At 41.8% G+C, this 15,133-nt stretch overlaps 1 protein-coding gene across 1 annotated transcript in view; it reads right to left on the reverse strand.

The window, feature by feature from the left end:
* Positions 1-15,133, reverse strand: part of LOC147115636 (uncharacterized) — a 144,510-nt gene that overhangs the window by 16,428 nt on the left and 112,949 nt on the right. The window contains exons 41-45 of the mRNA XM_085989851.1: positions 14,529-14,707; positions 12,781-12,940; positions 12,566-12,664; positions 10,206-10,322; positions 8,962-9,156 (exon numbers count right to left, since the gene is read on the reverse strand). Coding sequence (XP_085845977.1) covers positions 8,962-9,156; positions 10,206-10,322; positions 12,566-12,664; positions 12,781-12,940; positions 14,529-14,707 — 750 coding nt within the window. The remainder of the gene's footprint in view (positions 1-8,961; positions 9,157-10,205; positions 10,323-12,565; positions 12,665-12,780; positions 12,941-14,528; positions 14,708-15,133) is intronic.

Genomic DNA, 15,133 nt, shown 5'->3' on the forward strand with positions numbered 1-15,133 from the left:
ATATATTTTCCCACAATTGGTATTTAATAATGCTTTTGTATGTGTAATTGCTAATCAAAGTAAAGGAAGGAAGTCCTGAAATCTGACAAACATTTTCTACTTTTCACCCACTGACAATGCAAGCTGCTCCTAGGAAAGGGAAAGTTCCTTCATTGCTTTTATAAAGTAATATATGCTCCAATTCCAACCCCTGAGCAGCACCATTATAACACAAGTGTGACATTATGACCCCTCAGCAATGTGGTACTGACAGCTCATGACCAGGCAGACAAAGTGTTCGAAACGGAATCCTCGATTGTCATTATTGCATTAAATGCTATTATAAAATGATACTGTGAGCTGGCTTTCCTTCCTCCCCATACCATCAAATGCTTTTTCATCTGACTAGCAGAGTATATAGCTCCGTAATGCAATATAAACAAAAAATACATTTTTTAATAAACCATCCGTTGTTAGAATTCTGAATAGGGAGAGAAAATATAACTAACAATTTCAGTTCCGTATAGCTGGTTGTAATTGTGATAATTTTTTGATAAAATTGTAACATGTCTGAACCAGACAAATCTACAATAGACAGATCGAATGGGAAGATTTTTAACGTGGGGGTGCAGGTGGGCAAAAATTCCAAGCCTGTCAGGAAGCCGGCTCCAACCTGCCGATTTCCGGGTTTTGCCAAGGCAGGACAAGGGGCGAGCAGCCAACCCGCTCCCAGGAGGCGGGTTGGCATTTTAAACATGTTAACAAGGATGGAAACATCAGATTTAACCTGCATTGCGGGTTTAACTGTGGCCAGCCGGGTTTCCCGGGGCCTCGAGGTGAGGACAGCCTCGGGGAGCACTCCTTGTGGGTAGGGAGGAGCAGGAGTGCTTCCTTCCTGCTCCCTAAGCTCCACCACCATCAGACGCACCCCCATACAAACCCCCGCCTCTCCCCTCCCCCCCCCCCCCCCGGATCGGAAATAGGAACCCCCCCACCCCGGGTCAGGGATCGGACTTACCTGGTCCTGCTCCACGTCCAACTGGAAGCCAAGCCTGTCAATCAGGCTGACTTCTGGGTGGGGAACCTGTCAAGGCCAAGAGTCGCACGCTGTGGAGTTAAAACCCCACAGCATGCGGGGAAACCCAGGCTTACGGGTTTTCCGTGTGCTACTAGACCCACCCCCTCCCCCACCCCGCATCCCCCAACCCCGGTTCACAGCATGTTGCGAAATAAAAATTTCCCCCAATAGCTCTGCTAATTAGGATATCATGCATACATGAGATATTTTTATTGTGTACTTATTTATGATAACACTGATCAAAATCCATTCATAAATAGATTTAATCCTACTGTTCTTAAAATGCAGTGCAACTCTAAACAAGCTTAATAAATATTTAAATTTGTTCAATCTAATATAGACATGTAGGATAGGGTGTACCTGTAGGATTTATTAAACATTATTAAGATTCTATAACCATTTTTATATAACTATAATATGTGAAATTGTATGTTAAAAGCCAAAAAGCCTGTATAAAATGGCGAATGGCTGAGAGCAAAGCAGGATGGGATTATGCCAACCTGACTAAAAATCTCTGTTTAAAATTGCTGAAGTAACAGAATGTAGTGCTAAGTTTATGGAGACGAGAATTCAGCAATATTATGCTTAGAGAGATAAAAAACTAGAGAGAGAGATAAGAGTTAGAGGCATCCTTCATTGATACAGCTATAGGATGGGCAGACTGTTTGGTCAATATTCTAGGAAGTGTTCTGTGAAAAGTGAACATCTGAGATAAGGGTACTTTGTTATGCATAGAGAAGAACCTAGTAGCATCAACAAGGTCATAAGATGGCTACCGAGGGAAGCAAGACTTTTTACCAGGTGTCAGAGGGTTAATTACTGCCACGTAAGCAAAATGAGAGGAGAAAGGGTATAAAGATACAGGTTTTGAACATCGAAAGCACGCACCATGTAACCAGAGATTGATAGGAGCATCGGTCAATGGAACATAGCAAGATCCCAAGGAAGTGCGCATTGGTCAACAGAACACAGCAACTTTCATCAGGAGACTTGTGCCCCAGTCACTCGGAAGGAACGCCGGGGCTCGAACGAACAGACTGTGACTATCTTCTTGTTCAGTATTACTTCTTTGTACTGGATGTTAATGCTTAATGAACCTGTTTTACTTATACACAATGGGCTAGATTTTCAGTTGCTTGCACCAGCAGTTAGCGCCTTAAGAGAAGTGATTTTCGGGCGCTATTCGTGTAGCGCCCGGGCGCAGCGCAGTTTGCGCCCCGCCCCAAATTAAGTTGCCCGTTAGCGCCGGCGCAAAGTTTAGCGGCCGCCTGGATGCGCGCGCAGAAAATGACGTCACATCCTCGTGCAACGCCCTTTGGCCGCCCCAAATCCAAACTTCAGTCGGACCGCCCCATTCTGCGGCTGGCGTCCAGAGCGTTTGTAAAATGGAACGCAACACACCCTGGGGAGCGCAAATTAAAGGGCACTCCTCCTGCACTATAAACGGCAGTCTGCATGTGTTGTGTGGAAGGATCCAGTGTTGTGAACGGTGTCTCCTCCTCCTCCTCCTCCTCCTCCTCCTCCTCCACCACCCTTCCCCTTTAAGAGCTCACTGGCACCAGAGTGTCTGCCGTGCGCTGCGCCCGAGCTCGGGCGCTGCGCTCTGCACCGCCAGCTTAGCGCCTAAAGATAGTAGTGGAACGCCTCTTTTAGCGCTCCACCAACCTCTTAGGGCGAAGCCACTGAATTTCCGGCAACGGGGCGCTACTTTGGGGCGGGCGCTAACTTCGGGCGGGCGCTAAGGTTAGCGCCCCAAAACTGTCTATACTGAAAATCTAGCCCAATATACCTGTACCCAGAGTGGTTTGTGTAGTCATGGACACATTATTATAAGAGCTTTTAAGAAGCTACAGATTGGCGCCCAACGTGGGGCTGTGCCTATTAACTGAAACCAGGTCTATTGTGCATAAGGCAGGCGTTTGGATTTTCGCTTGGATTTTCGTCTGATCAACAAAAGTTCTTGTGGAAGGTTAGGTTATCTAACAGACAGTGTCTCTTTAACATACAGATAGAATGTCGAGTGAGAATTTTTTTGTAAACTATAAAGTGAAGTTAATGAACAAGTGCGATGATGCACAGTTGCAGACGTTGATAGTAGAATGTCTAACAAAGGATGTGAGAGTATCTTTCGAGGATGTTGTTGCATTCATTGTAAAGCAAGTTCAGGAGAAGAGATGGAAGCTGGATAGGGCAGCGCAGCTAATGACCTATGCCGCAGTATATTATGTAGAACAAGATAAAGAAACCTTCCTGGAAATGGAAGATGATCAGGATAAATTAGAAAAAGACAAACTACGGTTGATACAAGAGAATCTAACGTTAACGGGTGAAAAGTCACGGCTTGCAGAGGGGAAATTAACGTTACAGAGGGAAAAGTTAAGAGAGAATCTAACATTACAGAGTGAAAAGTCAAAATGGGAGAAAGAAGTCATAGAGTTAAAAAACAAGAATGAAATTCTTCAGGGACAAGTCAGTGCTTCGGCAGCAACAGAGTATTAACACCAGCGCTGCAATGCAGAATCCTGAGGAGGTTAGAAGCCAAATAGCCTTCTTAACAAAAGATAATGACTGCCTGATCAGTCAACTAAATGATTCACGAGGAGCCCTAAGAGAGGCTCTTCAGCGTCCCCAAAGAGCGACTGACCACCGGCAATGTAACATCACTATACAACAATTAGAGAAACAATTGGGTAAACAACGGGCTGTAATAGCGGCAGTCACGGGTAGACCCCCCCGGGAGTTACGATCACCAATACGAGAGGTTAAGCGGAGAGCTATGCTCTCCCTTGGTATCCCCTTCCCAACAGGCCCCCGTCTCGTATGCCACCATTGACTTGGCTGTGAGGCTCCCAGTCTATGCTAATAACAATATAAAAACCTCAGTGAACGAGCCTGCACTGGTTAAAGCCCCAGTTAATGTTCTGACCCGCACCCAAATGATTTCTAACGCACCACCAGCACCAGCTGCGGTAGATAACCAGGCTCAACCAGGACAAGCAATACCACCAGCGGCAGGCCCTCCGGGAATGTTGTGGGCAGGTACTTATGAACGATACCAGCCCCTGAACTATGCAGAGTTACAAGCATGTGTCCAGCAATTTGGACCAGTTAACCCACAAATATGCCCAATAGAGCTAAGGCAACGTATAGTGGCATTCCGCAATTACCACCCCAATTTTGAGGATAGTGACATGGAAAAACCCCCGCTGGACGGTTCCGCATACATTGAGAAACCAGTTAATGTCCTAACTAGAACTCAAGTAACCCCTAAGTTGCTAAGATGCCGATTTAAAAGGAAAAAAAAAAGAGAGAAACCTAAAATTTTACCAACATGGAAGTTATTAACATCTGTGCTGAGACAAATAAAACACAAGATTTGCTGAGTGAAAGGCACCTTAAAAAATGCTGGAATTTCAGTTTGTGTGAAAATGTGTGTTAAAGTGTGAATGTTTTCCTGACTGAATGTTTAAGAAGTTACAGTATTTCTTTTGTCTGAAAAGTCTGTCTTTAAAAGAAAGATTCTGTTATGTGTGGTTTAGCTCCACCCACTTCTCTGTGTTAAAAGCGTTTTAAAACTTTTGTCTTGTCTTGGATTTTGGAAGTTTTAAGAATGTACGAATTAGATTGTGCCCCCAGAATTGAAAAAAAAACTACTACAATTTAAGTTAAGCTGTTGTGTAAAAACTGAGAAGAACAACAAAAGGTTTGTTTAACAAAAGATTAAGTTTCAGTCTAAGATTTAACCTTGGAGTCATGGTTGCTATGGTGAAATTTTCCAAAGCAGTTTGATTTGTTTAAATGTGAAAAACTATTTTTTCTCCAGTTATCTTCAATGTTTTTACATTATTTTGGAAAGGCATCTGAAGAAAGGACAATAAGAAATATGACGTAATTTACTGTTTTCTGCAAAGCATGTGCTATTTTGTTTTGTTTTATCTGTTCTGTGTTTTGTTAATACAGTATTGGTCTGAATTAGGTTGGAATTATTAAGGGTAACAAACCTATTAAATTGTGAAAACACAACTGTCTTTTCAATCAGGAAAGTTTTTTAATTTACATGAAGTGACGCAATTGCGTGCACCTGACAATGTTTCGCTCCACCTTCTTAAAAACCTGCAAAGGAGTTAACCCTTTCCACTGACAGCTGTTTAAGTTCACCAAGCAACAACTTTAATATGAAATTTAAAGATATTGGACATTATTAAATTGAAGTTTCTTAATTTTAAGTTAAAATTTCCCCACAGTGACAGAATGAAAATTATGATTTGATAAATTAACCCCTTGGGCTCTTAAGCAGAGTCACAATGGATTCTCTGCTTTCTTTTGTTATATGGAAGTTATCTTGTAAATTACTTGCAGCACTTCTGTCTCTAACGTTAAAACACTGTGTAAGCCACCTAGCCTGGAAATCAATTGTTTCTGAAATTGGAATTGATAGAAATGAAACTGAACATTGACAAAACCTGTCAGTTCAACAGTTCTACTGTTTGGATTTTGGGATAATTTTGTAATAACAAAATGGACTCAGGTACTATATATTTGGTTACTTTTGGGAAAATAAAAGATCCTCTAAAATAATGATAAATAAAAAAGTGTTAATAACTTGGACCTAGTGAGAATGTTTGATCTATGTTTTCAATCTTAAATATTGTACTGGACAGTAAAGTTATTAAAGGAAAGTGATTGAGGGTGTGAGATAGAAACAGGAGAATTACACCACCAATTGGGAATTTTCCAAACTTTCTAGTGAAAGTCAGGAAAGTGTAGTTAAGAATAGTAAATTGATAGCTTTCTCTTGGAGACATTTGTGTCCCTGCCTTTAATGAACTTTTAAGAAAACTGAATTTGATAGCCCGACCACTACCCAAGACATCAGCAAAGATCTCCAGATGGCTACAATCTTTTGATAAGATACCTGAAAGCCCGAGAAAGGCTTGTATCAGATGGCATGTGTGGCACGATATTGAGATACCGGTATGAGTGTGCAAATGTGATTTGTTACGTATGAAGCAATTATCATCCGGGAATGCACGGTGACTTTGCACTGAAGAACGGGTCTCAGACATGCTCAGTTACTTGACAACAGCAAGACATGAAATGGTTAATGTGGCTCAGGAGAGTGAGACATCTTTTAAAGCATTGACACATACTCCATCGAGAAACTATCTAATTAATGAAAACAATCTGAATAGAGTTAAACACACTGGTACCTGTTAGAGGGATTGAAATTGAAGTTGAAGTGGAGAGTTACATGGAATTTGGATTGGGATAATTGAGGGCTAAGGAGAAATCATGTTTAGTAAGAATTATCCACAAGATGGATACGAGTAAAAGAGAGATCTGCAGAATCTTTTAAGTCCATAATTTGTTGATTAGATGTTAAACTGTAATGTTGCTTGAAATGATTGTAAGACTGAATTTAACTGTGACTGTAATAATTGTGTTTTGTAGGTAACAGCGCGTGGGAAAAACCAGTACGAAAGCTGATTTTGGTGGTGCCTCCTGTGTCACTACTACTGCAACTACCATGCTTTACGGGTCGAACAGGACCTGTCCCATCAACCAACAAGTTTTTAAGTATGAGCTGCACAATTATGTGGCACAATTCGGATACGAGATTCCCCTGTTGTTTGAGGGTTTCAGTGAGCTCATGATGTGACTGAACTCCTCCCTAAAGCATTTTTATGTTTTGGAGCAAGACAACTCGAGAATAGATATTGAAATTGAAAGCATAAGGGACAACTCACATTGGTGGGATATTGGGCTTAATACATTAGCACACCCTTAGGTTCGTATTATTTCACACGCTCTGGTAGTTCTCCAACTTGTAATGATTTTGTATTTGATATATGTAACCCATGTAGTTAGACTTTGAATTATGTAAGATCAGAAGTTTGATTAAGATCTACCCAGTTAAACACGGATGCTACAAGGTAGGGAATTAAAAAAATTATAGGTAGGGATATGTAGGATAGGGTGTACCTGTAGGATTTATTAAACATTAAGGGCTAAATATTCGCTGGAGGTGCCAAAGCGGCGCAAAGTTTGCCTGGGCGCTGGATTTTGCGCCGCGATCGCCTCAAATTCAGCGTGAGTGCCCCAGGAGGGACACGGGGCGAGGCTCGAGGCACTCCGCGTCCCTCTTAGGGCGCTGAAACTGAATATCGCAGCGCAATGTGCCGCAGCGCCGCACGCTGCGGCACGGCATGCTGCGGTACTGCAGGCCTTCCTCCCATTGTTAAGGGGGAGGGGCCTGCAGCAGCGCGAACCCCGAGCGTGAGTGCCGGCAAAAGAGCCCGGCACCGTGGAGAAGTGCCGGGCTCTCGGGAAACAGCCGGCAATGTCGCGGGGGTGGGGATCTGGAGGCCGGGGACGCAGGTGCTGGCAGGCGGCCGCCGAAAAAAGCGGCGGCCCGCACCTCCACCTTAACTTGCGCCTCTGCCAGCGCAGCAAGGCCCCATGAACCGGGCGCGGGTAGCGAACAGCGCTACGGCGGCGTTCGCTACCAAATATCGCGATCGGGGCACGAATGGGGCACTGCGCACACCGATGATGTCATCGGTGGCGGCGCAGCGCAACAGGCTAATGCCACCATTAGTGCCCCCGCTGAATATCGCGGGAGGCGCAGCCAGTGGCGCTACAGCCACTGACTGCCTCTTTAGGCGCTAACAGGTGGCGCTACTCACCCAATTTCTCCCCCTAAGATTGTATAACCATTTTTATATAACTATAATATGTGAAATTGTATGTTAAAAGCCAAAAAGCCTGTATAAAATGGCGAATGGCTGAGAGCAAAGCAGGTTGGGATTATGCCAACCTGACTAAAAACCTCTGTTTAAAATTACTGAAGTAACGGAATGTAGTGCTAAGTTTATGGAGACGAGGAATTCAGCAATATTATGCTTAGAGAGAGATAAGAGTTGGAGACATCCTTCATTGGTACAGCTATAGGATGGGCTGACTGTTTTGTCAACATTCTAGGAAGTGTTCTGTGAAAAGTGAACATCTGAGATAAGGGTACTTTGTTATGCATAGAGAAGAACCTAGTAGCATCAACAAGGTCATAAGATGGCTACCAAGGGAAGCAAGACTTTTTAGCAGGTGTCAGAGGGTTAATTACTGCCACGTAAGCAAAACGAGAGGAAAATGGGTATAACAGTACAGGTTTTGAACATCGAAAGCGCGCACCGTGTAACCAGAGATTGATAGGAGCATTGGTCAATGGAACACATCAAGATCCCAAGGAAGCGAGCATCGGTCAACAGAACACAGCAACTTACATCAGGAGACTTGCGCCCCGGTCACTCGGAAGGAATGCTGGGGTTTGAACGAACAGACTGTGACTATCTTCTTGTTAAGTATTACTTCTTTCTACTGGATGTTGATGCTTAATAAACTTGTTTTATTATACACAATATACCTGTACCCAGAGTGGTTTGTGTAGTCACGGACACATTATTATAAGAGGTTTTAAGAAACTACAGACAAATACATTACATTCTGTAGTACTGTTAAGGAAAATTATCCAGATACATATATGTTTCACCAGCAGATTATCTGGTAATTACTCTCATTTGCTGTTTGTGGGAACTTGCTGTGTTTAAACTGACTGCAGAGTTTGCCTACGAAACAACAGTGACTACACTTCAAAAGTTATTAATTGGCTGTGACGCCACTATGGGCATCCTGAGGATGTGAAAGGTGCTTTATAAATGCAACTTCTTCTTCCTTTTATCAGTTGATCTTTATGATTATCTACTATTTAAGCACAAGTCAAATATCTGACTCATACATTTTAAAACATTATGAGAACAGTCTGACTTGTATTTACAATTATTGGATAAAAATGAGATTGAAAAACAAATTGTTTCTAACGTTACAGTATATCAGATATGTTAACATACTTGGCAATGGTTCTGGAATGAACTGCAGTCCTGCAAGTTTGCACCGCTCCCCTCTGTACTGACTTGGACATTGGCAGAATGGTTTGCAGCCATCATCAGGGTTGGGTACACAGGTTCCTCCATTACTGCAGAATGAGGGAGTGCATGGTGAAGAGTCACACGGGCCTGGCAATGGATTGCAGGTCGTACCATTTCCTAAAGTAGGGCAATTCAAAGTATTAAAATAGAAAGAATATTAGCATTCTAAACTGATGCAGATGGCTATTGTAAATAATGCTCGTACTGTATTTAACTTTTATTTAAAAGATTAATTACATTTGTTTTTACATCAATGCATATTTGACTAGGTTTCTTCAGTTTGCAAAGAGTATAATTTTTCGAGGTTACTGGAAGGCACGGACACCCAGTCTGTACTATGGAAAATATAACACATGGTGGTTCATGTACTAGTTCAGACAAGGGGTAACATGTGCGACTTATCCATATGTAAACAGCTTTGCTTTGAAGTGAAGAGAAAGAAGCCTGGCAGTAATTCAGCAACATTACTAAGAATTCCATGCACAATGTTACTCAATGTCAGCATCAAGCATTTCCAAGTCAGGTTTAATATGTACTGGAATTGAGCAAAGCCCCCTCCACTTTGCTCTATTAATGCACATTAAACCAACATCAGAAGAGTATCTGCTGCACGAGGGTGCAACTTTTAATTAACTCCATCAGCCACCATTATGGTTTCGCTCAGTGAGATTGCCATTTTCTTACTGAACTGTAGGTCATCAGGTACTGTTGAGTCCTGCTGACTAGCACTCGAGTGGAGATCAGTCAAATTAGCATGTCAGGCAATCTATGGAGTGAACTATCTCAGCCCCCAGTGGAAATTCCCTTTCGTTGCTCACTGGGGCAGAGACCCAGCAGTTCTGGGTCCTGCCTCTGCTGGTCCTCTGCCAACCCCTGTACTCTGGAATTACACCCCAGTTTTTGAGCAAATTCAGGGTCACTGTTTGTTGCATTGTATAACACTCCTGTCATTATTAATTAGCTTGTCATCTGATTTACCAGGAGCAAAGCCACAGGAGACCAACTAGTTAGTTAATAAAAGTTTATGTTGGGAATTTGGAAAAAGAAAATTTCAAGCAATAACTGCAATATCTTTTGGATTGGCTAACCCTTAGGCCTGGGTTAACTTGGATATGAATGTTCCATTTGAAGGAGCATGTTTAAGCTCATCGGACTGGTTATTTTACCTGTGAATCCTTGTTTACATGTGCAGCTGAAATTCCCCGCTGTTTTACTACAGACAGCATTGGGTGAACACGGTGAACTGTCACATTCATTAATGTTGCTGCAGAATGTTCCATTGCCTAGAATTGGATGAGAAATGGAACATTGGATTTTAGTTTTGCAGAGTGGGCATTAATCATAAATTCTTACCCATTGTATGTTCTTTAATCTTAGGGATGCAGCTTTATCCCACAATGAACATGATGCCATTGGTGATTCATTTGAGAAGGTAGCAACCTCATGGTGAGTCAAAAATACTTAGGGGAATAATTGGGTTGATTTGTGCCTCTCATTAGCACCCCCAGGGGTGCTAACGCCTCCCGCAAAATTCAGCGGGAGGTTAGTGGTGGCAGTTGCAGCCGCCAGCGATGCTGCCATCATCGTGCGCAGCGCCCCGGCTGCAAACTTGGGTTGCGCCCCCTGACCTATTGCCGGACAATATGTCCGACAGGGTCAGGGTGGTGTTTTTGCAGCCACGGCGGTGCTACTTAGGGGAAAGGTGTGGGGCAGCCATTTTTTTGGGGCCGATTGCCAGCACCTGCCTCCTTCCCCTTTTTTCTTTGGGGTGCCAGCTACGATCGCTTAGCCCGGCACACCTCTTGAGTGCCGGGCTATTTTCACGGCATCCTGGTGGTTTAGCTGGCCCCCGGTGCGCGCAGTGCTAGGCCCTTCCCCTTTCATCAGGGGAGGGAGGGAATGACGCAGCGCTTCACCTCTTGCTTGTGGCGTTACAACTGAATTTCAGGCAGAGGTGTGCTAATTTTTTGGGGCCCCGGCAACATTAGTGCGTCAAAAGGGGTGACAACGAATTTTTCCACCTTAGAAATGATCATTTATCACTTTCAAAAGTAGATGTGAATACTTGAAGATAAACCAATTGCAGGCTTCATCCTGGAGTATTTCTTTAGCTGTATGTTAATAATAATGTCCTTATAGTAATTGGCGCTGAAATTCTGCAGGGGTTCTCCCATTCTCCCATAACTCTAGCAGACAGCCCAAGGCGACAACATAAAAGGTAAAAAACTGCCATTAATGCTGCCGTCTTGTGCGGTGGACTCCGATTCACTGAATTCCTTCAAGCAAGAGCTGGACCTGTTTCTGGCTGGGGTGGACATCTCCTCTTACAGAAGGTAGGCACTTCATGGAATTCAGGACCAGAGTGCTGATCTGGAGTAGTTTCGATCGCCTAGATGGGTCGGAGAGGAATTTCCCAGACTTTTATCCCCCAAAATTGGCCTGGGTTTTTAATCTGGTTTTACGCCTCTCCCAGGAGATCAGCTGGTTTTGGGTGGGGTGGAGTGTATATATTGTGATACACAAGGAGTCACAATTGTGTAGGACAGGCTGGATGGACCAGAGGGACTTTACCTGTCCATCATTGTTTTTGTATGTTTGTACTGTATTTGCCAGTAAAAGTGCACTATGCACTTTAGTCAATCAGCTCAATGCCAAAAACCACTGGGAAGGTAATGGAGGAGTTGGGGTCAGTTGAGAGGCTCAATGATGGCATCTGGGAGTGGTAGGTGTTGGACCAGGTGATATGAACGATGGTGCCAACAGGTGGAAGGTAAGCGTGATTCACCAATTGAAGTAGATTGTCAGGAATAACTTCATGTTCCACAATGGCGCTTGCCCTATACCGTACCGTGCAGTACAGCATCTGTTCCACAATCCGAAGCAGGTGATGACAAAAAAACAAGCTCGGAAACATGATTTATAAGAGGATAGAGGGAGAAACTACAAGGTAAGGCAATAAAGTCCAGTTCAGGTCTGTATTCTAAAGATACATTTAATTCTGATATTGTGAAGTATGACATTTTTAAAAGGTTTGATCATCTTTAAAAGGCTATTAAATTGCTACAATTGAGTCATGCTGACAAGCACCCAAGTGGAGATCAGTCAAATTAACCCTTAAAATGTTAATTTGGACATCAGAAAAGAATGGTAAATGACAGGATTTGAAAACGATAAAAAAAATTGTTTTGTTCCATTGGCTATCTTCTTTCTAACAAATTAATGTAGCAATAAATTTGCATACCATCCATTCATCTGGAAGAAACTTATTTGAAGTGGAAAAAAATGATAATCACCCAATCAACTGGAAATATTTGGACAAATTTGACTATGATTAAGAAGTGTAATGAAATTGCGCCTATACAAAATCACTTAATGTATTTTATCTATTTTATACTGAGAAATTTAGGACTTTCAACATAGTGGAACTGTACACTTAATGAATTTGCTAAGTTTTATTTAAGGAACTTTAATAATTATACAATAACATGTACATGATTACATTACATATTATTTACATTACACTTACCTGAAAATCCTGGGTTGCAAGTACAGTTATAACTTTTCACAGTATTGATACATGTTGCATTTGGAGAACACGAGTTCCTGTCCTTACACTCATCTATATCTGTTGGGAAATATATAACAAAGTTTGATGAAGTTTTCTGTGTAATATGAGTACGTACAATGATATTACAAGTTTTGCTCAATATTTCTGAAATATGAAAATTAAAAGTAGGTTACCTGAGCAATGTATGCCATCCCCAGTCAATCCAGTGGGACAGGACCCACAACCAGAAGAGGAGCAGTTTACTTTAGTGAAGCAGCTGATAGTCTGACACAGTTCAATTTTAGATCGACAGTCGCTACTGGTGAATCCAGCTGCACACTTACAAGCAGCTTTCTGTAGAAAAGCAATGTGTAAAAATATTGGGTTGCTGTAAATATTATTCATGAGGAAATTGAGAGTTAAGCATTTACAAATAAAACAAAGTTGAGGCTTATGAGAAGGCACAATGTGCTGATTCAGTGATGAGATTCAATATACAGTACATTGATTTCCTTGTCTAAGCTCTATCACTGGAAACATGTGCTAAGATGGGACCAGATGGCCTCCCAGAGAGAAAAGGGAAAACAAGGGTGCCAGATGTGATAGGACAGGTATGGGTGTTTTCCTTAGCAATAATCCATGACTTGTGGGTTTAAGGTGGCACACAGGAAATATGGGGCCTTGTGTGTCTACGGTTGGAGCAGGTCTGGCCTACCAGTGACATTCTGTATGCAGTGTTCCTGGAATAATGGAAGGAGAGCCACCTGAGCTGATTCTACGTGCACCGCTGCAGATGGTTTTAAAGCAGAAAAGAAGAAAATACATCTTAGTTAAAAATAACCAGACTTCCTCCTCCTTGGTACTCACTTGAATGATATAACTGCATCAAAGCATTTCAGTGAGCACCAAAAGAATAATATGCTTCATAATTTTCTTGTTACTTAATGTAAAATACTTCACTGTTCTAGCAAGTAAAGCTCTATTGTGTATGCCATTATAAAATACAGTACAATTCAGTAACTAACAGCAGTTTGATATAGGTATAGGAGTTATATAGGGGTTTATAAAGAACTCTTTGACAGTTTGCTGCACCTAAAGCACGTATGAAATCTTTCCCCAGGTTTCTCTGAGATAGATTGGTTTCATCTTTTAACTTTGCTTGTTCTGAATTGGATTTTTCTGATGTACAAGAGTCTATCTGGATTTTTCTGATGTATAAGCATCTATCTAGAGGGTAGTTGAGGAACATGTAAATAAATAGAGTTTATTTACTAGGTGAGTCTACAGTTTGAGTGCAAGACACTCGAGGGTAGATTTTTCAAATTTGTACTCCTGGTGAGGAACTTCATGTACCGGAAGTGCTTGTCTGGAATTTAGCTGGAGGTCAGAGGGCTCCGCAGTTTTATCCATCCAAATTCCTCTAGGTACTCCTAGTGCATGAAGTCCATGTCAGAGCACAAATTCATCAAATCTGTGTAGTTCAACTTACAAACTTGAACCATGCAAAACATTCATTCCAGCGTAGGGCTCAAATACCGGGGAACACAGGTTAGAACTTAAGAGTAAGAAGTCAGGTGCAACATTTTTACTCAAAGACTTGTGAAATAAATTACTAGGGAAGGCTATTGATGTGGAGAGCATAAATGGGTTAAACAGGCAACTTGAAACATCTCTAGATAGAGAAGGGATTGAGGGATATGGGATGAAGGTGGGCAGACAGATTTAAGATATATGAAAATGTGACAGAATTGTTAAGGACGAATAACTGTTCTCTGTTCCCGACACCAGAGTGAGTTGGCTGCTCCAGGACTCGCCTATAAATATTCGGTTTTCACCAGTTCCATTGCATTTCATGTTCTACTGCTAGTGTTGTAACTTAATAGTGATGGTACCAAAGTTTTTTAGTCTAAAGCTATATATTTTTTTCCATTTGCACACTCACATAGACAGAGGAGCCATTGATTTGAGTGATTTCGTTGGTATTGCACTCTCCATTCTTGCCGCAGTCACATATCACTAACTGGGGTCCAAAGACCGAGGACAGGTTATTGGACCCAACTGCTTCAATTTCTAATGATATTCCATTCGTGGTCTTTGGAAGCCAGGTCAAAGTTCCATTATCTGTTGAGTTTAAAAAAAGTAGGTTACAAGAGGTGTGAGAACAGATGGAATAACTTGTTTCAATTAATCTCACTCATTACTGACATTTTATCATTACTAATAATTGAGTTTGACTAAATGAATAAAACTGCACTAAAAGTTGTTCAATATCAAGTATATTCCATTGAATAAGGGAGATCTCAAGACAGTCTGGAGTAAATTTTATACAAGTCTTCATCAATTATGGCATAAACATCATATTCAATAACCTCATTTGCAGAATCTGTAAAATATTAAAATCTCAATTTAAAAATTAGTTTTCCTTTTAACAGCAGAGTTTGTCTGCTGTGGTAACCTTTTATAGTTCAAAGCAGAATCATTTTAATCAGGGCAGTTATTGTCCACAAGTTGTGTTTCTTTATTATCTACCACTAGCGCGATTGTTTG

Source organism: Somniosus microcephalus, chromosome 6 (genome assembly GCF_052327205.1).
Source record: "Somniosus microcephalus isolate GS21.2 chromosome 6, FLI_Smic_1.0, whole genome shotgun sequence".
Classification (NCBI taxonomy): domain Eukaryota; kingdom Metazoa; phylum Chordata; class Chondrichthyes; order Squaliformes; family Somniosidae; genus Somniosus; species Somniosus microcephalus.